General features: G+C 38.9%; 1 protein-coding gene across 1 annotated transcript in view; it reads right to left on the bottom strand.

Moving 5' to 3' along the window:
* Positions 1-14,215, bottom strand: part of ABCA9 (ATP binding cassette subfamily A member 9) — a 63,642-nt gene extending 49,427 nt beyond the window's left edge. Inside the window, exons 1-7 of the mRNA XM_047706646.1 lie at positions 13,924-14,215; positions 9,137-9,213; positions 8,400-8,501; positions 6,663-6,870; positions 4,475-4,639; positions 3,563-3,666; positions 2,741-2,967 (exon numbers count right to left, since the gene is read on the bottom strand). Of these exons, the coding sequence (XP_047562602.1) occupies positions 2,741-2,967; positions 3,563-3,666; positions 4,475-4,639; positions 6,663-6,870; positions 8,400-8,501; positions 9,137-9,142 (812 nt within the window). The 5' untranslated portion in view covers positions 9,143-9,213; positions 13,924-14,215. The remainder of the gene's footprint in view (positions 1-2,740; positions 2,968-3,562; positions 3,667-4,474; positions 4,640-6,662; positions 6,871-8,399; positions 8,502-9,136; positions 9,214-13,923) is intronic.
* Between the last annotated feature and the right edge of the window lie 10,020 nt (positions 14,216-24,235).

Below are 24,235 nucleotides of genomic sequence, written 5' to 3'. Positions count from 1 at the left end.
GAAATGAATCTCTTGCAGACAGCATATTGATGGGTTTTGCTTTTTTATCCAATCTGATACCCTGTGTCTTTTGATTGGGATGTTTAGCCCATTTACATTTAGAGCAATTAATGAAAGATATAAATTTAATGTCATTATATTACCTGTAAAGTCACATTTTCTATATACTTTCTCTGTTCCTTTCTGGTCTATGTTACTTATGGCCCCTCTCTTCTCCTAAAGGATCCCTTTTAATATTTCTTACAGGACTGATTTAGTGTTCACAAATTCTTTTAGTTTGTTTGTCCTGGACACTTTTTATCTCTTCTATTTTGAATGATATTCTAACTTGATAAACTACTCCTGGCTGCATATTTCTCCCATTTAGCACTCTGATTATATGATGCCACTCCTTTCTGGCTTGCCAGGTCTCTGTGGATAAGTCTGCTGATTGGTTAATGTTTCTACCCTTATCGGTTAAGGACCTCTTTTCCTGAGCTGCTTTCAGGATTTTCTCTCTGTCTCTGAGATTTGCAAGTTTCACTATTATATATTAGGGTGTTGACCTATTTTAACTGATCGTTGAATGGGTTTTTCTATGTCTCCTGGACTTAAAGGCCTGTTTCCTTCCCAGGATTAAGGAAGCTCTCTTCTTTAATTTGCTCCAATATACCTCCTGTCCCCATTTTCTGGGATCCCAATTATTCTAATATTATTTTGCTTTATGGAATCACTTATCTCTCAAATTCTCCCCTTGTGATCTAGTAGTAGTTGATCTCTCTTTTCCTCAGCTTCTTTTTTCTCCATCATATTTTCTTTTATATCACTAATTCTCTCTTCTGCCTCATTTATCCTAGCAGTTAGAGCTTCCATTTTTTTTAAAGATTTTATTTATTTATTTGTCAGAGAGAGAGAGCACAAGCAGACAGAGTGGCAGGCAGAGGCAAAGGGAGAAGCAGGCTCACCGCTGAGCAAGGAGCCTGATGTGGGACTCGATCCCAGGAAGCTGGGATCATGACCTGAGCCAAAGGCAGCTGCTTAACCAACTGAGCCACCCAGGGGTCCCAGAGCTTCCATTTTTTATTGCATCTCATTAATAGCCTTTTTAATTTTGGTTTGATTAGCTTTTTAGTTCTTTTATTTCTTCAGACAGGGATTCTCTAGTGCCTTCTATGCTTTTTTTAAAGCCCAGCTGGTATCTTTATAATTAGTATTTTGAACTCTATTTCTGACATCTTACTTATGTCCATACTGATTAGGTCTCTGGCAGTCAGTACTGCCTCTTGGATTTTTGTTTGTTTGTTTGTTTGTTTGTTTGTTTGTTTGTTTTTTGGTGTTTTTGTTTTTGTTTTTTTTGTTTTGGTTTGGTTTTTTTTGAGGTGAGTTTTTCCATCTTGTCATTCTGTCTTGCAGAAAGTGGTCACTTTTCTATTTGTAGTTTTGCAACAATTCTTTCCTTAGATCTCCAGCTGAGTTTGCAAGTGTTCAGAATGGTTTGAAAGCTATTCTAGCTGAATTCCTGATACCACACGAAACTAAGATCTCCTACTCTTCTTCCATCCTAGACTCCCCTAACATCCTTTTAAAAACTACATTTCATATGTCCAGAACTATTCTGTAGATTCTACAAATCTTGTTTTTCAGTGAGAATAACATCAGTGTGTAAAGAAACCAAATTCAAACTATGACTTTTTCAGTCCATAACTCATACTTTTGCTATTCTATATCTCAAATACATCCCTTGACTAAATTCATTAAGTTTTTCTTGTTGCTAGTTGGAGATTCACTCCTTGGTTTCTTTTTGTTGTTGTTCATTCATTCGTTCTTTCTTTTTAGATTTTATTTATTTGACAGAGAGAGAGAGAACACAAGCAGGAGGAGCAGGAGAGAGAGAAGTAGGTTCCTGGCTGAGTAGGGAGACTGATGTGGGGCTCAATCCCAGGACCTTGGGATCATGTCCTGAGCTGAAGGCAGACACTTAACTGACTGAGCCACCCAGGCATTCATCACTCCTTGGTTTCTTAACTTACATCTACTGTCCTTTCAGACTATGACTAGTCCCAAATTTCTATCAACTGTCATCTAATATTGAATGCTTAATTTTTTGCTGAGCTCAATGCTAAGCACGTTAAATACATTCCCTTCTTTAATACTCATAGCCAGTGAGAGATAGATGCCATTACAATGTTTTTACAGAAAAGGAAACAGATTTTAAGAAATTAAGTAGGTTGTTTGGGGTGGTAATGCTCCCATGGAGAAGACCCATGGCTTCCTATCTCCCAGGGTTGTGTTCTAATAACACTGTTAGTCCTCCACTAAGGAAGTTCTGTGCTGAAAGAGCATAACAGGCTTTTTTTTTCTTTCCCCATCAGTGTCATCAGAGTGATGATTCATTCAATTCAAGGGCAGTATTAACCACCTTATCTCATGAAATATCTGAAATGTATATTTCATTGAATAATAGAAAGCTCATGTTCTTAACATATTTGGCTGTACTCATGTCTAGCAATTAGTGACTGAGAGTCATCATTTTTATTTCTTAATGACTTGGGTATCAGTAGACACCTATGGGATCAGGCTTCCTTTAATTTAAAGAGGTTTGAAAAACTTTATTTACCATGCTTAATTGAATCTATTCCATTCATTTATGATGTACCTCTTTAGGAAAGAATCCAGTTTAAATATCATACTTCATAGGCTTAGGGAGTCCAACCAGCTAGCTTATCTATGTTGCATGATAGATTGTGGCCATGTAACTTACCAGAATGATGACTCTCGAAGGCCCATCATCATCATCAATGACTTAATGTATTGTCTTTCTTGTGTAACATTGACTGATACATAGTAAATGAATGTGGAAAAAGAAATAATGCAGAAGAATATGAAAAAATCAGTTGCAACTCCTGCTTGGGCAACAAAAGGTAATATCTTCATGTTTATACCAGTGATTGACATCAGCTCTTCCATCACTGAATGATTTGTTGTGATCTAAGGGAAGGTATCAAGGAACACACTGTTGTCATCACACCAGTTCTAACCTCGTGTATTTTCTCTCAGTTATAACAAATTATGTGCATTCCACATTTAAATATATATGTTCATATAAATCTATATGACCCCTTGTAGTTACTGAAACACTCCAAGTTCTGGCTGACTCCTTAGAGCTTTCCTATTTACCACCTTCCCTGCACAAAATTTTACTCATGCTTGAAGGTGCAACTGAAATGTCACTTTCATTAGTCATTTTCCCCGATATTTCTCATTAGAGTATGTTCTGCTTCATTGTTTGCCTTGCACAGCATGTGTAATTCCATGATAGAACCTAAACTTTTATTGTGACTTCATGTCCATATTTCTGTCCCCTCAATATCCAGGATCCCTAGAGAAAAATACCTGTGTTCTACTGATTTCTTGATCCTCAGTGCTTAGCATAATGGCTTACATATAGCAGTTGTTCACTGTATTGTGCCAAATAAATTCAGTGACTCAATTAAGTAAATGCTAAGGTAGGGCAATCTATTATAGCACCATACATCAAAATGCAATATACAATGCAGTTACTTTTCTTTAACTCAATACTCACTTCTATAATAGCAGCATTAATGGCAGCTTGAAAAGCTACAAAACCCTTCTCCCAGAACATGGAACCTTCACATGTGATTTTTTCATCCATTACTTGACAATGAGCTATAGTAAAAGAAGAACACAACCATTTATGATGGGATGGGATAATCTTGGTTATAGGAAAAATCAAAACTTCAAATGTTCCAAAAGACACTACAAATCCACAATAATACAGTGTATGATAGGACTTCTCCAGTGAGTTTGGAAGAACATACCCAAGAAGAATACATCAGAATTGCTTTATTAATGTTTTTAAGACCAGTTATCAATAATTTACATTCAATCTTATCATTCTCTCAGTTAGCCAAGAATGCTTTTTTTTTGAGCTTTGCTCTTCTGTTGTTTTTGCCATGAAAGCACTGCATTTTAAAATTTTTTTCATTTTTTTTAAAGATTTTATTTATTTATTTGATAGAGACAGAGATCACAAATAGGCAGAGAGGCAGGCAGAGAGAGACAGGGAAGCAGGCTCCTTGCTGAGCAGAGAGCCCCATGTGGGGCTCGATCCCAGGACCCTGAGATCATGACCTGAGCCGAAGGCAGAGGCTTTAATCACTGAGCCACACAGGCACCCCAGCATTGCATTTTTTAAAATGTTTGGGAATCAATGAGCAAGAATCTTTCCTTCAGGTTATATTTAGCTGTGGCATAGGAATAATAGCAAATATTATTTCTTAATAAAACAATATACTTAAGAACACAGGCTTTATTTAAATAAGAATAAATCGCATTTATATTCAGAAATTAAGAGAACATCCAGCATATGGTTGTGTAGACTTCAGAGATCGCATGTGTCTTCTAGCGGCTAATGACATAATAGCAAAAAAACCCAAAAACCAAAAACCAAAAATCCTTCTAGTAGGAAAATTACCTGAATGGTCTCTGTGTTCCTTCATCTTGGGGATTCTCCCTCTCCAGACAAACTTCAGATGATATGAGAATGTATCATTAAAGATAACTTTTACTGCATCTATAGAGTAGTTTAAATCCAAATCATCCATGCTTTTCTCATCTGGCCACCCCATGATTCTTCTTCCTGGCATGTGAAAGAAAGAAGTAGCTAATAAGGAAGATTTTTATGTGGTCCAATGACAGCAGACCATATTCAATTATGTTACAGTTATTTAATGTTAAACCTCTTTATTCACTAAAGGCAGGGCTGATCCTAAATAAGAGGCCCATACTGTGGCGGAGTGTCTAAAATTCTGGATAAAATCAGAGTTATGGGACAATCACTTTTATCACAAATAGATCATGTCTTTCCAAATAAACTTTTACACCAATGATTTAAAGCATTGAATTTGGGACAATATCAATACCACTATTACACCAGGAATGCCCCTAGCAATACACAGCAATACACAGACCTATCCAAAGTTGAAATATATCATATAATTATAAGATGTATTTTCACGTGACCATGGTGTCAATGTGGCCAAACCTCTGAAGACAACATAAAATCATTAAGTTTAGAGAATGTTTTCTCAAGATAGCATCTCAAGATACCTAAAAGATACAACAGAATTAATAACTGTTACTGACCAAACCCAGACTACTTAGCCCATGTAATTCCCTGCAGCCTGGATTCTGATGGAGCGTACTTCCAGTGCATTATGACATGCTTCTAGTTCTCTGCATCTCCTGCAATCCAGCAGCTGCATCCAGAGGCTTAATCAGACTCTGGTCAAATCCCTTTGGTGAAATTAGAGGTGGTGGTATGTTCTTTCATCAGAGTGTCAGGATTTCTGATAATCTGGTATTTAGAGATATTATTAGCATCCATGGATACTCAGTACGTAGATCCATTAATTCAATGGGGGTTTTAAAATGGTGATATTATATTGCCATCATTTGTTTTTTATGTTTTAATGGAAACATTTATAAAATAGTACTTTCCAGCATCTGTTTGATTATCCACTAATATAGTTCATATAGGATAAGTACTGGGTATCTTCTCTTCATACACAAATTTTCATAAGAAGAACTGATTCTGTACCATATTCTAAAAGCATTTTTTTTCCTTTTAATACATTGTGGAAGCCTGGATTTTATGTATACATTGGAAGAGTTTCATATCATCACACCTACTATTCTTATTGAAGCTCAAAGTATGCCAACTAGACTAGTGGGAGTCTCCTCAAATCGAGTCCCTTTGACAGAACCTGCTCATTATCACTGGCTTCCTAGCAATCTGGAATGACAATATTTGAGAGAGAGAGTGCATGTGCTCAATATTGGGGGGGGGGGGCAGAGGGAATGAAAGATTCAAGCAGACTCTGTGGTGAGCACAGAGCCTGATGTGGGCTCAATCTCATGATTCAGATCCTGAGATCATGATCTGAACCAAAACCAAGAGTCTGACACTCAACCCACTGCACCACCCTAGTGCCCTGACAATATTCTTTACCCTGTAAATTTCCTGTCCCAGACCTCTGCATCTCCTTTCCTCCAGGACTGAGATTCCTGGGTTTCCAAGACAGAGGGGTAGGAGAAAGAGACTACTTCATAATTACCTATTTGGTATATCCCACTTTCCATATGTAACAGCTTTGGGATAACTGCCTAATACTACCCTACCAGGATAGTTGCTGAAAATTATTTCAGTCGTTCACAGATTGACCTACTCTGCTTTGCAAGGGGTACTGGTTTCCTCTCAGGGGGCTCTCTCCAGCTCCATCAGATACCCCACTGCTCCCCTTTGCTCTCCCAACACCCCAGAGAGATGCCATGCAGGCTTGGTGGCTGTTGGTGATTCCTCCCCCCCACTTATATTGTGGGGTTTGGAGAAACACTCTACTATCTAGTTTTGTTGGTAGCTACTGCTGACTTCTTGGTTTTACTGTCTAATTTCCCTCTCAGTTCTTTATGTATTTGAAGAGAATTAAAAACTATGCTCTAGGGATGTCCAATATTTCCAAAATCTTCTTACTAACATACATTTGAATAATACCAGACTGTCTCATTTTGATACAGATGATAATGAGGATAATACAAAATCCCAAAATAAATGTGTGTGTTTTGCAAATCAGGAAAACATCAGGAACTGCTAGAGAACATACCTTTCATGAATGGGGCTGAAGCCACTTTTTCCATGATCTCCTGGGTTGTTTTGGATTCAGGGGCAAATGCAATCACATAATTAGAGTCATTAAAATTATCTACACGTCCCAGATTCATTGCAGGCAATTGAGGAAAGTCATTTACTTGATGTAAATTGGAGGAAAGTCGGTATGCAAGCAATACTAGAAGAAACGAGAAAAACCATTCCTACACAGCAATGAGAGAAAAATGAAACCAATCAAGAGCTGCTCATCCACAGAGAAATCATCCATAAGAACTTCAAACGTGTAGTTTTGTTATGTAGCATGGACCATTTTTTCCACTCTCCCAGTTTCCAAGTGTTTCCGTTTTCTTTTGCCCTTTGATTAGCATATTTTGAAATACACGCATTGTCCATCAAAAGAGAGCTGTAGCACTGATTCCAATTATAATTGAGAGTCTAAGTTTATCATCCTTTAATGTGAGTGTTAGAGGCTAGATTGCTTCAGGAATGACCCAGTAGTTTACAGTCATGCTGACACCTGTGTGTCAATGGGTAGAGAAGTGTTAGGTGTCATGAAATTGGTTTCCAGCTCTCAAAAACAGAAGCAAGGTCCTATTTTTATCAGCTAATGCTGTACATGTGAAGGAAGACTGTCCCAAAACACTGCTCATAAAAAGAATTTTAAAAAGTGTTTGTCGTTGTGACAACATTCTGAAATTGGAAATGCAAGAGAATGCATTTAAATTCTGGTGTTAAGAAAAGACCCTATTACATACTTTTGATTTTAAACACAGGGACTTTAAAATATCTTATTTACCATCTGATCTTATTTTAGTATGTGTGTTGTTCTCTATCTAGATAGATCAATTGACAGTTGTGATGCTTATATTAAAAACAGTTAAAAGTTGGAAGTAACACATCTATATAGTATAGAATTCAACTTTTATATTTATACTTTATAACCTTTACTCCATGCTTGATTTTTGTATGCTTTATTTATTGTCAATCCAAGCATTCAATATATATTTGTTGAAAGAACACACACACATACACACACAATGTTCATAAGATCCAATGTTAATACACTAACCCTTGAACTATGGGCATTTTATAAGTGATTTTAACTTTTTAAATGTATTTTTCTCAATTTACTTAATTTTCTACACAAAGTACATCTGATCATTCTTATCAGAAGAAAACAGTACTGTCTTAATAGAAGCAAAAGTTCAAAATGTCATTTTCTTCTTCTGTTTGTTTATATTTCATTACTTCTTTCAAATTGACACTGTCTGTATCCTTAGTACAAATGTGTAGAAGGGCTACAATTTGTCTTTTGAATTTTTTTTTGTTTGTTTTGTTTTTAATTTTGGGTTACTTGCTGGATTAATTCTGGATTAAATTTGTATCTTTCTTTGACTTTGACCCTGAACTTTTGTACCTATACCTTCGTGAATTTCAAAGGAGTTCATACGTTAAGAATTATTATTTGCAATACAAAGATATGGATTTATTTTTCAGGGAGTTTCTGAATATTGATTATTTAAAGAATGTCTCTAGTCAGACAAATAATATACTTAAAGGACTGTCATTTGAAGTAATAGCAAAGTCCAGAATTTGAAAAAATTTTCCAGCCTGTTAGTTAACAATAGAATATATATGAAATATTAAATAATGAAGATAAACTATTTGCAATGCCCCCTCCAAAAACATTTTCCTTTCCTAAATATGAGACGATGTAGACTCTGAACCATACCAACAAGGTCTCTCTCTTCATCCTCCATTTCTTCAGAAAATTCTTGCAGAGGAGAGCCCATGTTTGCTGACCCACACTTAAGTGTCTCTTGATCATTCTGACCTGTTTATTTTAAAATAAAGAAGTAAAGGAAGTAAATGTGATGGTCTGAAATAGGAAGCATTGTGCAATCAAACCAAAAAGAAACATCATAACAGCTGTTTCCAATTCCATGTGTAGGAAAGGGAGCCAGAAGGCTAAAAACATACAAAGGAAAGCACACGTTAACTAACAAATCAATTAGTTGAATCCTCATAATAAATCTTTGGGATAGATCCTACTATTCTCCCCATTTAAAAGATGAGGGATATGAGGCACACAGAGGCTAAGAGACTCGCCAAACAGCTAATGGTGGCAGAACCAGAGATTTAACTTAGATGACCAAGTTCTAGAGACCTCACTCTTTTTTTTTTAAATATTTTATTTATTTATTTGACAGACAGAGATCACAAGTAGGCAGAAAGGCAGGCAGAGAGAGAGGAGGAAGCAGGCTCCCTGCGAAGCAGAGAGCCCGATGTGGGGCTCCATCCCAGGATGCTGGGGTCATGACCTGAGCCGAAGGCAGAGGCTTAACCCACTGAGCCACCCAGGCGCCCCTAGAGACCTCACTCTTAACCACTGTGCCAATGTTGTTGTTGAAATTTGTCTAAGGATTGTGTGGATCAATCCACCATTTAGGGCAAGATCAGAGACTCTACCAGCATCCAGAGGAGCTCAAGAAGGGATCCACTCAGACTACTTGGTCCATCCAGTCATTATCAGGAGCCCCCAAATGCTAGAAAATAAGGAAAGATTGATTACTCTCAAGAGGCAGAGAAAATATATGATCTTTCCAAAGAAAACTTTATTATAATAAACAGAAGAAAAGTTTTCAAATCTTCCATTTAATGACTACAATAAAATTCAAGAAGAAAGAAAAAATGAAAAGCAAATTACATACTTAAAAATCCCACTGAAGTCAGTAAAGAACATAAGATCTATGCTACAGAGAAAAATTTTGTAATCTTGCCAGATTTTCAATGAAAGTTAAACTCATTTAAAAACATGATTAAAAATACATGAAGTAGAAAAAAAAAGTAAGATCAAAAGTAAAGTATTTGGTAAAGAGATACCCCAAAAGAAGAAAAAAAAACAGGAGAAAAATATATTGAAGAAAGTACCTTGTAAAAACCCAATGGAAATTAATTTTTCAAGGTAGTGGGAAGACGCATATTTCCTAAAAAGGCTTGCCAAGTACCAAATACAATGACAAAAAAAGAATGGTACTTTTAAAATTAAAGGACAGAGAGAAAAGTTAGAATTAAGTTGCAGTGGTAGAGGTGGGGTTGTTCAGGAAGGAATGAGTAAACAGTTGATAATGGAACAAAAATCAGCCTGATATCTTCAAAGTGGAAGTGAAAAAGTGATTCGCCCAATTTCCTTTGAAAAATCTACCCAAAGGGACAAATACAAAGAATTGCCTGAGAAGGCACAAGAAGAAATATATATTTGCAATAAAACTAGAATACGATTTAACCCCAAACCACAGATACTCCCCCACAAAATGTCAGCCAAATTATTAAATGTTGCCTCAAATTAAGAAATACACACAAAAAAGTTTTCCGACTCTCCTGTCCAAAATAGGCATATTGATTGAAGATTAAGAAAATTAATTGAATCTAAAATTATGATGAAATCCCTGAAAACCACACAATAGTCTCTCACTTGAAATGATCTGTAGGGTTAAAGGCCATAGCAGAAGGATGGCGTCTAGTTCCACCTTATGGAGTATCAAGGAGGTGATGAGAATCTGCTTGAATACAATATTGTTGTTCTGTTCAAGTCCACAGCTGAGATATAGAAGAATGTGGAACATCTTTACACCAATGGTAAGAAACAGCAATAACCCAACAAAATTAAAACCACATTTCCCATGACACAAACAAAAAGCAATAGATGCGAGGAGACACTGATGAACTGAATTCTCAAGAAAGACAAGCCCATGATGGGTGTAAAGAGAACCACCCTTGCAGCTTCCATACCTGGGCAAGCACCTCATCTAGGTGTGGGCAGAAAGACAAGGTGCATCCACTGGAAAGGGTATTTGCAAAGATGTGGAGGGAAAATATCAAACCTTAGGGGATGTGTGGGTGGGATGTAAGGAGTAGAATGGAAAAGAGTCTAATATGCCAAGAATAAAAATAGCTTAACCAATTTTTTCTTCACCTTACAGCCATGTTGGATTTTCTAAAAAAAAAAAAAAAAAAAAAAAAATGAAAGAGGTAAAATAGAAAGAACTTTTGAAGTTCTGTGCCTTCTCAAGCTGTCTAGATTCTGAGAACTTGCCAGAGTTGGACCCAGTGGTGTGAAGGTGCTCTTTGTTGGAAAAATATGGGCAGAAAAATATAGTTATTGTGGTAAGGTCTGTTCGGTAAAGGGGTATGTGTGGTGTCATTACAGACAACTTTGATTCTTGCGAAGTAGCGGGCTCCATTTTATTGCCAGTAGAAAAGAGCACCTAAAATAATGTTCAGATTCATGATGTCTGTTACTCCTGCATGCATATGAGTGGATAGGTGGGAGGTAGAAATAGGGAGAAAGAGTGAGCAAACAATGAACACATGAATCAGATAAATTTATATTTGGAGTTCCTTGAACAAAACCTCATTCTAATAGTATATCACTGGAAGCAATTGAGACCTGATGATTTGTAGACCCCCATGGTGTTCTGCTCTTGTCAGTGGAATAGTCATCCATTGCTTCCTATTTATAGATTCAACCTTGGCCTTGGGGATAATCCATGTAAGGGCTTAAGCTCACAGGGAGAGAGTGCTACCCTTTAGGCTTACACACAAATCTACCAATCAGCCAGACTGTCAGTTTCCAATAAGTAGGCCAAGTCATCAGCAGAAGACATTATATATAGAGAACCTATATAACAACAACAATTCAGGACATAGCTGTCTAACAGCCATTAAATGATCTCTTTCAAACCTAGTGAAGGCAGCCAATTTCAGATATAACCCTCAGTCTGGGAGTGGTAGCATGATGTAATTATTTATATGGTCATCCTAGGGCAGTCCAAGAATTACTAGTGTATCTCCCAGAATGAGCTCCATAATTGAATTGCAAGAAATCTATCTCATTATTTTCCCATCAGGAAGAATAACAAAACAACTCTGAGACTTACAAAACACAAATACCCATGAGTTATCCAAGTTGATAAAGAAAACATAAGGTGTCATCTTAGTTAACAGAACCCAACCTTGTAGGAGGGGAATTGATCCAGGAAGTGTTCCAAGCATATTGGTTTGAGCTTTGGTGCAAAGCTTGGAGCACAAGTCAATAGGTCAATAAGACTTGGGTTTTGGGGGTCATGGCATCCTTCTTTGGTGCCATATTGAAGAGAGATGGAAACCATAGAACTGCTATTGTCTCTTCCATCATATTACTAATAAGGTTGTTTCTAGCTACTACCTTCATGGCCTAATGCTGATCTTATCCATGGGGCGAGAGCAAAGCCATGAATATGCTGGTTCCTACTGGTATTCAGGAGGTGGCTCAAATGGGAAGGTCACCCAGTCAAGGCAGAGAATATTGTGCATCCACCATTTCAGTCTGAAAGGTAAGGAATAATTGAAGAGGAATAAGGCAGGCAGAAGAATGGTCCCGTTCTAATCCTGGAACTTGTGAATATATTACATTACATGATGTATTAAGAATTAAGGGAGCAGATGAGAGTAAGGTTGCTAATCAACTAAGTCAGGGAGATTGTCCTGGGTTATCTAGGGGGACCCAATGTAATCACAAAGGTCCTGAAAAGTGAAAAAGAGAAGTAAAAAAGATAGATAGGGCAGGTGCTGTTAAAAGGACTCAAGCCATTGCTGGCTTTGAAGATGGAGGAAGGCGGGCATGAGCTGAGGAACGCCAGCAGCCTCTGCAAACCGTAGAAGGCAAGAAAACAGAATTCTCCCTCACGTCCTCCAGAAACCAATGCAGCCCTGCCAGCACGTTGATTTTCATCCAGTGAGACTTACATCACACTTCTCGCATCCCCAACAGTAAGATGATAAATCTGCTTTGTTTTCAGCCATAAAGTTCAAGGTCCTCTGTTGCAGCCACAACAGAAAATTAACACAAGGAGCACAAAAGAAAGCGAGAAGACAGAGAATAAGACAAGGATGAGGGCTTTAGGGTGTAGAGTTGCCTTTACGAGTGCCCCCTTGTAGAACAAAAATTGTCCAGAAATGAACAAAGGTTCATTGCTGAGTTCCTGATGATAGTGTTAACAGAGCAGACTGTGATGGCCTCGAGACCCCAACTCAAATGAAAGCGCGACATTACCAATTAAGAAATCAGTGCCCTATGGGGGCACCTGGGTGGCTCAGTGGGTTAAAGCCTCTGCCTTCGGCTCAGGTCATGATCCCAGGGTCCTGGGATCGAGCCCCACATCGGGCTCTCTGCTCAGCAGGGAGCCTGCTTCCTCCTCTCTCTCTCTCTCTCTCTCTCTCTGCCTGCCTCTCTGCCTACTTGTGATCTCTGTCTGTCAAATAAATAAATAAAATATTTAAAAAAAAAAGAAAAGAAATCAGTGCCCTAGTAAACCATGGTATCTGAGGGGGTTAAATATGTTGCTCTCCTTTCTTCCTGTGGAGGAATGCGTGTGCCAGAAAGTATTACTGATGACTACAGAATTAACATGATCGGTCACAATTATGGTTATTTACTTCTGTCTGTTAGGACTGATTTTTTTTTTCCCACTACACATCCTGATGTAAATACCAGGGGTGGGGGGGGATTACTATTCACCAGAGGAGCACAAAACATCTAACTAGCTTAAATTGCTCTGAATAGGAAGTCCTGTGATCTAGAAATAATAACGTGGCTATAAAAAGCCAGTCACGCCCCGCCTGATAGATTTCCTCATCTTCAGAGAATAAACACATTGCACAACAAGTTAGATCAAAGATGTAGTATGACGAACAAGGTCAATAAAAATGTTGTCCTACATTTTCTTGATGAAAATATTCTCAAGCCAGTTAAAACAATTCAAAACTCAGAAAATCATGTGCCCCCCTCCTACCCTCCCGCTCCCTACCCCCAGTGCTTAGAAATCCTCTGGCAGTAAAAGTAAAAACAAACAAAAAAGAATAAGTATTTCTAACCACTTGGGAAACAGCCCATCATCATACTTGCAAAGAGGCAACATAAGGTTATATTCCTTTCAATTCACCCAATACCCTTTTAGATAATATATGCTATGCTTTAGCCACAGGGTGAAATGGAAAACAAACAAACAAACAAACAAACAAAAAAACAACACTTAGTTCTCCGACTGGTTTTTTTTTAGCTGTACAATATAAAATACTGGATGATTTGGAGAATCAAAACAACTAATAATTTACTGCATTTACTAGTCCCCATCCAAATGTTTGGCATTCCCTATTTGAAGTCATAAGTTATAGTTTTATATGCAAAACAACCACAATTTTAGAGATTAACTTACTCTCAGGAAAGCTGGAGCAAGAATATAGAAATAGTTCGTCCACAGGTCTCTGCATGTCCTGGAGAAGAATTCACATTCGTTTTGGGTCACTACTACATCATGCTTTTAATTTCAAGTTTATTGCGAATAGTTCCGTTTTAGAATGATTTCCGAAAAGGATGATGGTCCTCATTCAGCTGGGCTGCCAGAAAACTCCGGGCTCACATCACATGGTGGTTTCTTTGCTGTTTTTGTTTCTTTGTATCCCTGCCAGCAACTCAGCAGGGAGTTTGTAGCTGCAGATGGCTGGCAGACTTATCAAAACATTAGGAGCTATCAAACCAAGGAGAATCTAGTCTTTCTCAATTAGCTTTTGCATACAAGGTCCTAATGGGAGAGTTGGCCCCGGGACAGTCTTTTTAAAACAACAAAAGTAAAGAGACAGTTCAGAGAAAAGCAGGGCAGAGGGAGGTTAAAAAAAAAAAAAAAAGATTTTTTCAAAAAATGATAGTATAAATGCAAAACCAGGTCAGAAAATTGCTCAAAACCCTCCAATTGAGTTCTTAAAACCTAGGTATAGAAATATGGCAATGAAGCCATGTAATTTTTTTCAGGGTAAAACCATGAACTCTGCGTTTATCTGCATTTCAGCTACATGCATCCAAGCTAACTGTGCATCACTCTTGGAGTGCAAAGCAGGAGAATCCTTTGAGCAATATTGTGTAAAGTCACCAAGATCTACCAGCTTGTTTTTTCTATAACAAATCCCAGCAAACAAACCACTTTCTCTACAACCAACTGCTGGCTTTGAGTATGTCCAGTTTTCCATATTTTTCAAGACGCATTTGTAACAGGTAAGAGTTGCCCCTCTATCTCCTTTGAGCATTTCATTTAAGTCGAAGACAAGGCAATTGTAAAACTTCTTGTAATTCCTGGAGTTTGGTTTGGGCTGAAGAAGACACATGAGAAAGGGCCACTCTCTTTCTGCTTGCCCTAGGTAAGTCGGCTCCCTGCTTCTGCGCTGTGATTGCTTTCTGAATATGTAACGGAAGGGGAAACAATGTGTTGTGCATGCAATTCTTAAACTGAGCAGACTCATCTGTGTCGCATTGTCTATGATCATCACATGAAATCTTCCTCACCTACTTCCCACCTCAACGTTTATTCAATCCTGTGTGCGCTTTTGCTAATTATGAGTTCAGGAATTGTTCAGCAAGCAAAAAACAAAGGCAGATCAAACTCATTAACGCCTGAGACTGTCAAAAAAACAAAAAACTTCTGAGCGTTTCTGCATATCTGCTGTCTTCTGCAGAAGATACAAAATTATCCCATGGAATAACATCACCAGCATTTTGTAAACAGAGAAAATTATTGAGGAAAAGCTTTTCAGTAACTTTTTCCTAGCAGAATTTTGTATGCCTTCTGATGCTAGTTGGCTTCTAGACTCTATTCTCTTTTTTTTTCTTTTCTTTTCTCTTCCTTTCTTTTCTTTAATTGAAGTAGAGTTGACACATTGACACATAATGTTGCATTAATTTCAGGTGTTCAAACTGCTGATTCAACAAGTTTGTGTGTTATGCTGTGCTCACTCTAAGTGTAGCTAACATCTGTCCATACAGAGCTATTATAATATCACTGACTGTATTCCCTATGCTTTCCCTTTCATCTGCATGACTTATTCATTCCATAACTGGAAGCATGTACCTCCACTGCCCTTCGGACACTATCCTTTCCCTTCAAAATGTGGGCTTCTTCTTCTCGTGTGCTGCATTGTAATCTCCATACCACTGTAACAGAGCAAGGGCATTCTCGTTAATCCTCTTTTCAGCATTTCTTCGATGAAGCCATACATCTTCATTCTTCTAAGTAAGTTTCAGAGTCTGCTTGTCAACTTAAAAAAAAAAAATCATCCTGCTGGGATTTAAAAGACAGGAGAACACTGATTTTATGCAGGAGATAATTACTAAGCAAGGACATATGGCACTTAGGATGTGCAGGATACACTTAAATATCAGCACAATTAATCCACACAATAATCTTATCAGCTTGGGGCTATTAAAATCACCCCCATTTTATGGGATGAGATAAATGAGAGTTTATGAGATAAATGAAGCCCAGAGACTTGCCCAAACTCACACAGCTGGTGACTAGCAGAGCCTGGGTAAAATACTCAGACCAACTTCCATCTGTAGCTTAAATAACATACTATGGTGCCTCATTTGTGTGTGTCTCTGTTCACTCAATGATTCTCACTTTAGATACATACATTTTACAATTCGCCTTGCTTTTTTGCTTCATGTGTTTTGCGACAATATTCCCCAGGGCCGATACCTTACAGATTTCACGTGCTGTGAAACAGTCCTTTCCTCAATTTTTTCCCAGCTGATTGTACAGGGTACTTAGCTTTGTGGACCTGTGTGCAGCCCTCAACACTGTGTCCAAAAGCAGAGGAAAAAACCCAATTTGCAGGGATGCCTGGGTGGCTCAGTTGGTTGGACGACTGCCTTTGGCTCAGGTCATGATTCCGGAGTTCCGGGATCGAGTCCCGCATCGGGCTCCCAGCTCCATGGGGAGTCTGCTTCTCCCTCTGACCTTCTCGCTCATGCTCTCTCTCACTGTCTCTCCCTCAAATAAATAAATAAAATCTTTAAAAAAAAAAAAAAAACCCAATTTGCAGAGAAAGAAGAGTAGAGCCCCCCAGCAGCTTGAGAGAGAGAGAGGGAGGGAAGAAGAGAGAGAGAGAGAGACTGAGAACATCTGCTCTTTTCCAAGAACTTTACTGTTCTTGCTTTTTGTCCTTCCTCAGACACAGCTGTGTGGCTAAGTTGGGTTTTGGCAAATATTCTCCAAAAATTTCTCTATTTTTTTTTAAATATAAGAAACAAATTCTATTTGGTCCGTTTTGTCCTTGCTCTCTTGCTCTTTGTGCTTTCCTGTGGTTTCCCCAACTCTCTACACTGGTCATGTTTTTTTCTCTGTTCCTTTTGTTTTTTTAGATTCCCCTTGTCCTTTTCTCTTCTCTTTTGAAAAGCTCGTGGGTGAGAACTTTCTAGTCTTTCATTCTACTAGTGATCACTCTCACATGTTGACAAACATATTTGAATCTGCCTTACTCTGACAAGGGAAAAAGATCAGCCTAAGTATCTTTCCCCCGTGACCTGCTATTTCTGTGTCCATATCCCACCCTATATGGAACAAGTCTGCCAGCATATTTGACCTTGAAGCCTGAGCTTGACTCCTTACTAGCAATGCAATGCTGGGCAAGTGACTCACCCAGGAGCCTTAGTTCCCTCACCTGTAAGATACAAAGGGTAGGATACTAGGCAACAGGGTCTTTTAGGATTTGAAAAATTGGGGGGTAAGATTAAAGGAAACATCACATATGAAGTATTTAGCCCAATACCAAGCACTGAGTGGACACTCAATAAATGGTAGTGATTACACTCTCCACAGCCTTGGCATAGCTGAAAATCACAGATTTGTTTTTATTCAAAGTATAATTAGCATACAGCATTATATTAGTTTCAGGTGTACACTATAATGATTCAATGATTCTATCCATCACTCAGTGCTCATCACAGTAAATATACTTTAAATCCCCTTTGTCTATTTCATCCATCCCACATACCCACCTGGAAATTACAGGTATTTAAAAAAAAATTATCAATCTGAAAAAATATATACTATCATCTTGATGACTTAACATAAATTTCTTAGGTTACTTGTGATTTCAAGCATATTTTAATATAATTTCTGGTCCTTTGTAAATTGACCAATAGATCTGCCCTTTCTTCTCTTCCTATATTTCTGTTTATGCTGTCATTCTGGATTTTTTTATGTTTTTGTTTCTGACCACAACTGAAAATATCTTCAATTATTTATTTAAAAAATTATGTTACTACCTTCTTACATCTAGTTTTGCTGATAATCATGCTTATCTAACTCTGATTCTCATTAACTTAAAGTCTTTCATAGTTCTTGCTAAGTTATTTCAGGATCTTCTCCTTAGTTGCAGATGTATGAAATTTCATGAAAATGTGCCGAGGATTTGGTTTTTGGTTTTTGGTTTTGGGTTCTGCATGGCATTCTATGGCCACTTGCAATCAAAGAACTTGTGTTTTTTGTTTTGTTTTGTTTTGGACTTTCGGGAAATTACCAGCTAATGTTTTATTCCAATATTGCTTCCCTTTTAGGCTTTCTATTCTTCTTTCCTGTAAATTTATTAGGTATTTTACATAAGTGACTCTTATTCTCACAAAACAAACTGAGGGTTGCTGGGGAGAGGGGGGGTCGGGAGAGGGGGTGGGGTTATGAACATCGGGGAGGGTATGTGCTATACTGAGTGCTGTGAAGTGTGTAAACCTGGCGATTCACAGACCTGTACCTCTCGGGATAAAAATACATTATATGTTTATAAAAAATTTAAAAATTTAATAAAAAAATAAATTTATTAGGTATTTGAGATCGATTGCCTTTGTCTTCCTTTTTTCCTATCTACTCTCTTAAAACTGGCAAGTAATCCATTTCACACCACATAAATCTCTCCAACATACAATTTTTGTTATGTCACTCCCATTGCTGCCTTCACAGGGTCCTGGCTTCTTTGCAAAAGTGCACAAGACTTTTATCATCTGCTCACGGCTGCTCTCCAGCCTGCCTCTGCCTTAACCCTTCCTCCAACTCCAGTCGCACCTAAACATGACTTTTCGAATTATTTTACTTTATTTTTATTTTACTTTGAGAGAGAGAGAAAGAGAGAGAGAGAGTGCAAGCATGCAAGTGGAGGGGGAGGGACAGAGGGAGAGGAAGAGAGACTCTTAATTAGGCTCCACACCCAGCATGGAGCCCAGGGCAAGCCTCAATCTCACAACCTTGAGATCAGGACTTGAACTGACACCAAGAGTTGGACGCTTAACCAACTGCACCACCCTAGCACCCCTCATTTTTGTTTTTTAAATGAATGCATCATATTCTCATTTATCTCTGTTTGCTCTCCTGGAATTAACCCCTCCTCTGAACTGGCCTTCCCATAATGACCTTCTAAATGATCATTGGGAGACCTAGTAGGTGTAAGTAGTAATTGGTGACTAGCCTTCTAATTCTTACTTGTCCTTCAGGTCTTATGTCTGACTTGTCCTAGAGGAGCTTTCCCGGCCCTCCTACCGTGTGGGTTGGATGCTCCTCACAGGTGCTCCCATGGCACTGTGTACTGCTACGGTAGTATGTACCTCACCATACCTTAATCATACTCACGTCTCTCCCACCGTAGACTATAAACATCTGAGGAGTACCATGGGATCTTCACTATGGTTCATATCACAGAGCCTAAGGGCATGTAAGTTGCTCAGTGCCTATATTTTGGGCTTTAGATGTATAGTGCTGATGTGAGATAGGGAGGCAAAAACAAAAACAAAAAAATGTGAGGTATTTTTTCTAGAAGCCTGGTTATGAAAGAGAGGCCATTGGTTGGGTGGTTGCCAAAATGAGTTGCTTTGGTAGACGGTAGGTTTTCGTTTTGTTTTTGTTTTTTTAAAGATGATGTTGAGAAGGGAAAAGTAAGCAAAGATATCCAAAAATCCAGGAGAAATCAAGTAACAAATGCAGTGTTGCTTTTCCTTGGTGGGAAGAGGAAAAGAAGGGACTGGGTCAGAACCAGATGAGAGGAGAGTATTTCACAGGAGAAGAAAGAGTTTCTTTGTCCCAAGAAAAAAAAAGGAAGCGAAAGAGACGGCTGAATGAATGTTTACGTACAACAACATGAAGTAAAGAATTCACTACATGAGAGTTAAGATTTTTTTCTGCGAAGTGGAAAGCAAATTCTAAGAACCCACCAGTAGATGTGCTTGGTAACTGAGGATGCAGTTAGAAGTCTTGAAATGGAAGAATGGAAGTTTTCCTTAGACATGTTAGTAATTTCCGAGTCATGCTGAGAGCCCTGCAGAGGTTGGTAGGACTCCTGAAAACAGAAGGAAAATTTGTGAAGTTTGCTCTGTATAAGATATTTTCAAAAGTTGTTTATCACTGATGAAAATCATTTGTGGATCAATAAAAGAATCAATGGCTCCTGAAACCGGTAACTCATGAATTAGTGAAAGCCTGGAAAATGCTTAAAATGAGCAAGAAAGAAAAAACATAGTTACCAAACAAGAAGAGTTACTCACACTTAGGACACAGAGTCAGCACTAACAGCTCAGTAACAAAAACAGCAATATGGAAAGTGAATGTACCATTGAATTTTGTGATATTTTTGCTATTTCATTCTTTTTACAAAAGGTAACTAGTCTAAAGTATAATTCAATATGACTTAATCTTTTTATTTATATTCACCAATTTTGAGTTTACAAAGTCACTGGGTCTGTACAAATTTTTCCCTTCTTTTTATTTTACATAAGCCTATTAAGCCCGGGTCTCTTTGAACGTTATCACCAATTATAAGTACATCATTACAAGCTATCCTTAGATTTGCAGAGGCTGCACACAGATCATTCGGTTTGAAAGAACTAAGCAATACTGACCTTGAATTTCTCCTTGGCTTTTGTTGACAGTGAGGGAATATCTCACGGCACTATGTGAAAAGGAGTTTGTGAGCAATGGCAGATAGATGCCAATCTCGGGACAGCAGACTTGAATGGAACCTGGGGAATCTCTCTTATCAATTAGGAAATCCAAGCCTCGGTCCACAACATTTTTGGCTACTAATCTTTCTGCTATGTATTTTTTAGATATTTGATTACATCCATATATCCAGAATCTTGCAAGAGCTTTTTTCCTTCACAGAAATTATTTACTATTATATAAGAAACTCAGATGTTCAGCCTTTTTGTAAAAGATTGTCTATGAAAACAAAATTAATTTGTCAAACAAAATCGAATCCTGGGGTGCCTGGGTGGCTCAGTGGGTTAAGCCGCTGCCTTCGGCTCAGGTCATGATCTCAGGGTCCTGGGATCGAGCCCCAAATCGGGCTCAGTGGGGAGCCTGCTTCCCCTTCTCTCTCTCTGCCTGCCTCTCTGCCTACTTGTGATCTTTCTCTGTCAAATAAATAAATATTTTTTTTAAAATCGAGTAAAAATCTATTCTATTACTGAAAAATATTGCTTACAATGTTACAATTATTACTCTTCTAAGCCCACCCCTAGAGTACTTTTGCAAGTTTCCTGGTTTGCTTAGTGTAAAACTTAAAAAGCTGGAGGAAATGCTGGGCCAGTTACCTTTTAGTTGATCATTTGCACCAAAATAGCACATGGTGTAATTTTAAGAGACAATCACAAGATTTCTACCAATTGCTGGACTATGCTATTGCATTTGTTCCCTCAACAAAGACATAAAATGGAGGAATAAAACACAACAAAAATTCAAATCAAATTCAAACAAAACGAATATCCAGATGCCAGAAATCAAATGGGGGGAGGGGGGAGCTAAAACAAGATCGTGATTTTAAGTCAGTTAAGTTTTAGGTGGTTTGACAAAGGCTGATTGGTAAGAGAGCAAAAATATAATTCGTATGTAAGGATAAAGAGTCCCATCTTCAGACAAAATCCGGGATTGCTCTTTTACAGATATCTCTGGAAGAACTGATAGATACCCCTCAAGAAGAAAAGCATGAAAGCCAGAAGGAAGTAGTTGGTTGTTGAAAACTAATATATATTGATAAACTAAATAAATATTGATGTGCAATGTAATGGTAATTGATTTGTGTTTGGGTGGAAGGAAGGTATTAGTCACAATAGGGACTAAAATATCAGGCAGGGATTATATGGGAGAGGAGGGAGAGATGATCAGAATTAAGTTCCCTTGAAATCTTATTTTTCAGGATGAGGACAGAAATACCACTTAACTTTAAAAACGCAGTATCCAATATGGTAGCCACTAACCCCAGGCAAGTATTCAAATTTAAATGTTAAGATTTAAACCGAGAAGATTTAAAATTAAGTTTCTTTACCTCTGACAGTCATCTTGCTTCCAATAATAAGAAAAAGCTAAGCAAACTGAAAAATCAATGATGTTTCCTAGACCCATCTGATATTGAGGCTTCAGAGCAAACCACAGACTTGAGATCTGGAATCATAGGAGTCCAAAGGCATTGGGAAGCCTATCACTTTCTTTTTTTTTTTTTTTAAGATTTTATTTATTTAACAGACAGAGATCACAAGTAGACAGAGAGGCAGGCAGAGAGAGACGGGGGGCAGGCTCCCTGCTGAGCAGAGAGCCCGATGCAGGCCTCCATCCCAGGACCCTGGGACCATGACCTGAGCGGAAGGCATGGCTTTAACCCACTGAGCCACCCAGGCGCCCCGAGACCTATCACTTTTTATCATTCAGATGTGTCATGCTTTTATTTAGGTCCCCACTCAAATATGGCTTTCTTTCAAGGAACTAGCAATATTCCCAGGAGTATGCATTTCCCCATCCAAATAAAGCAACCAAATGCTGAGCTTCTTATTTGGTCCTGGGAGTAGGGAAAAACAGTCACTCGAGGAATATCCCAGGGGGCTCCTGCCCAGGCCATTCCTAACGATGTTATCATTAGGGCAGGTCCTTGGACTTTGCTGGATTCATTAACTAGTCTTGATTGGGTCTACGAGTTACCACAGCACTCAAATCCATCCCAAGCCTTCTCTTCGTTTCCAATATTACCATGTCATCAATGTGGTGTATTATTACCCTGGAGACCTGTATCAGGTCCAATTCTTTCTGACCAAATTATGACAGTAAGCTGTGAGTTTAGATGACCACACAGGAACTGTGAACTGAGATCCTTCCCATGTGAAAATGGTTTACGGTTGGGTCTCTTCCGAGATTGAGATAGAGAAGAAAGTGTTTGGGGGAAAAAAAAATCACTGGATACCTGTTGTCTTTTGTGGGTGGTTGAAACAGAGTCTGAAACTGCTGATGTATTCAATGATGAGGCATTATTTAAGCCTCAGTGGTCTACTGTTACTCTCCATGAGCTATAAGACTTTTGCACAGACCACACGGGGCTCTCCTACAGAGAAGTCATTGCCACCAGCACTCCAGCTTCTAATGTGTCATTAATTAAAGAGGTAATCTCTCTGCCCACCAGGTATTCTGCATTGTTTTAAATTAACTACCTGTGTAGGCTTGAGAAATTCTAGTGGTCCCCATCGAGCCTGTCCAATTAAGACTGGCCGGAGGGTGGACCGTCATTTCTTCTATTTACAATATTAGGTAGGGGAAGTAATTGCTAGTCTGACATAATATCCACCCAATTAATACAGTCAGGTAAAGGAAAACCAACTGCCTCACATAAAGTTTGCTCAAAAATCCCAGTTTTCATCTAAACTTCACCCTAATCCCATCAACATTTTGTTCTTCATCTCTTACATGATCTAAATTAGGCCACCATTAAGATATCACCAACAGGGGGAGGAGTCAAGATGGCGGAGAAGTAGCAGCTGAGACTACTTCGGGTAGCGGGAGATCAGCTAAATAGCTTATCTAAAGATTGTAAACACCTACAAATCCAACAGGAGATTGAAGAGAAGAAGAACAGCAATTCTAGAAACAGAAAATCAACCACTTTCTGCAAGGTAGGACTGGCGGAAAAGTGAATCCAAAGCGACCGGAAGATAGACCGTGGGGGGAGGGGCCGGCTCCCGGCGAGCGGCGGAGCAACGGAGCAAAATCAGGACTTTTAAAAGTCTGTTCCGCTGAGGGACATCGCTCCAGAGGCTTAACTGGGGTGAAGCCCAGGCGGGGTCAGCGCGGCCTCAGGTCCCGCAGGGTCGCAGAAGGATCGGGGGTGTCTGAGTGTCTCAGAGCTTACCGGTATTAGAACGGGGAAGCCGGCTACAGAGACAGAGCCGAGGAGTGACTCTCAGCTCGGGGTTGCCTTGAACTGGTCGCAGGCTTGGTCAGCTGGGAGCGCGGCCGGAGGCCAGGGTGACGGGAGTCACTGGGCGCTGTTCTCTGAGGGCTCACTGAGGAGTGGGGCCCCGGGCTCTTGGCTCCTCCGGGCCAGAGATCGGGAGGCCGCCATCTTTATTCCCGTCCTCTGGAACTCTAGGGAAAGCGCTCAGGGAACAAAAGCTCCCGAAAGCAAACCCGAGCGGATGACTCAGCGCGGCCCCGGGTAAGGGCGGTGCAACTCCGCCTGGGGCAAAGACGCTGGAGAATCACTACAACAGGCCCCTCCCCCAGAAGATCAACGGGAAACCCAGCCAGGACCAAGTTCACCTACCAAGGAGAGCGGCGGAATTCCAGAGGAGAAGAAAGCAAAGCACGGAACTCATGGCTTTCTCCCCATGATTTTTTAGCCATGCAGTTAATTTAATTTTTTTTTTCTTTTTCAATTTTTTTTTCTTTTTCTCTTCTT

The sequence above is a fragment of the Lutra lutra genome, chromosome 16, assembly GCF_902655055.1.
Source record: "Lutra lutra chromosome 16, mLutLut1.2, whole genome shotgun sequence".
NCBI lineage: Eukaryota > Metazoa > Chordata > Mammalia > Carnivora > Mustelidae > Lutra > Lutra lutra.
The sequence above is the reverse complement of the archived record's forward strand: the minus strand, read 5'-3'. Positions and strand labels throughout refer to the sequence as shown.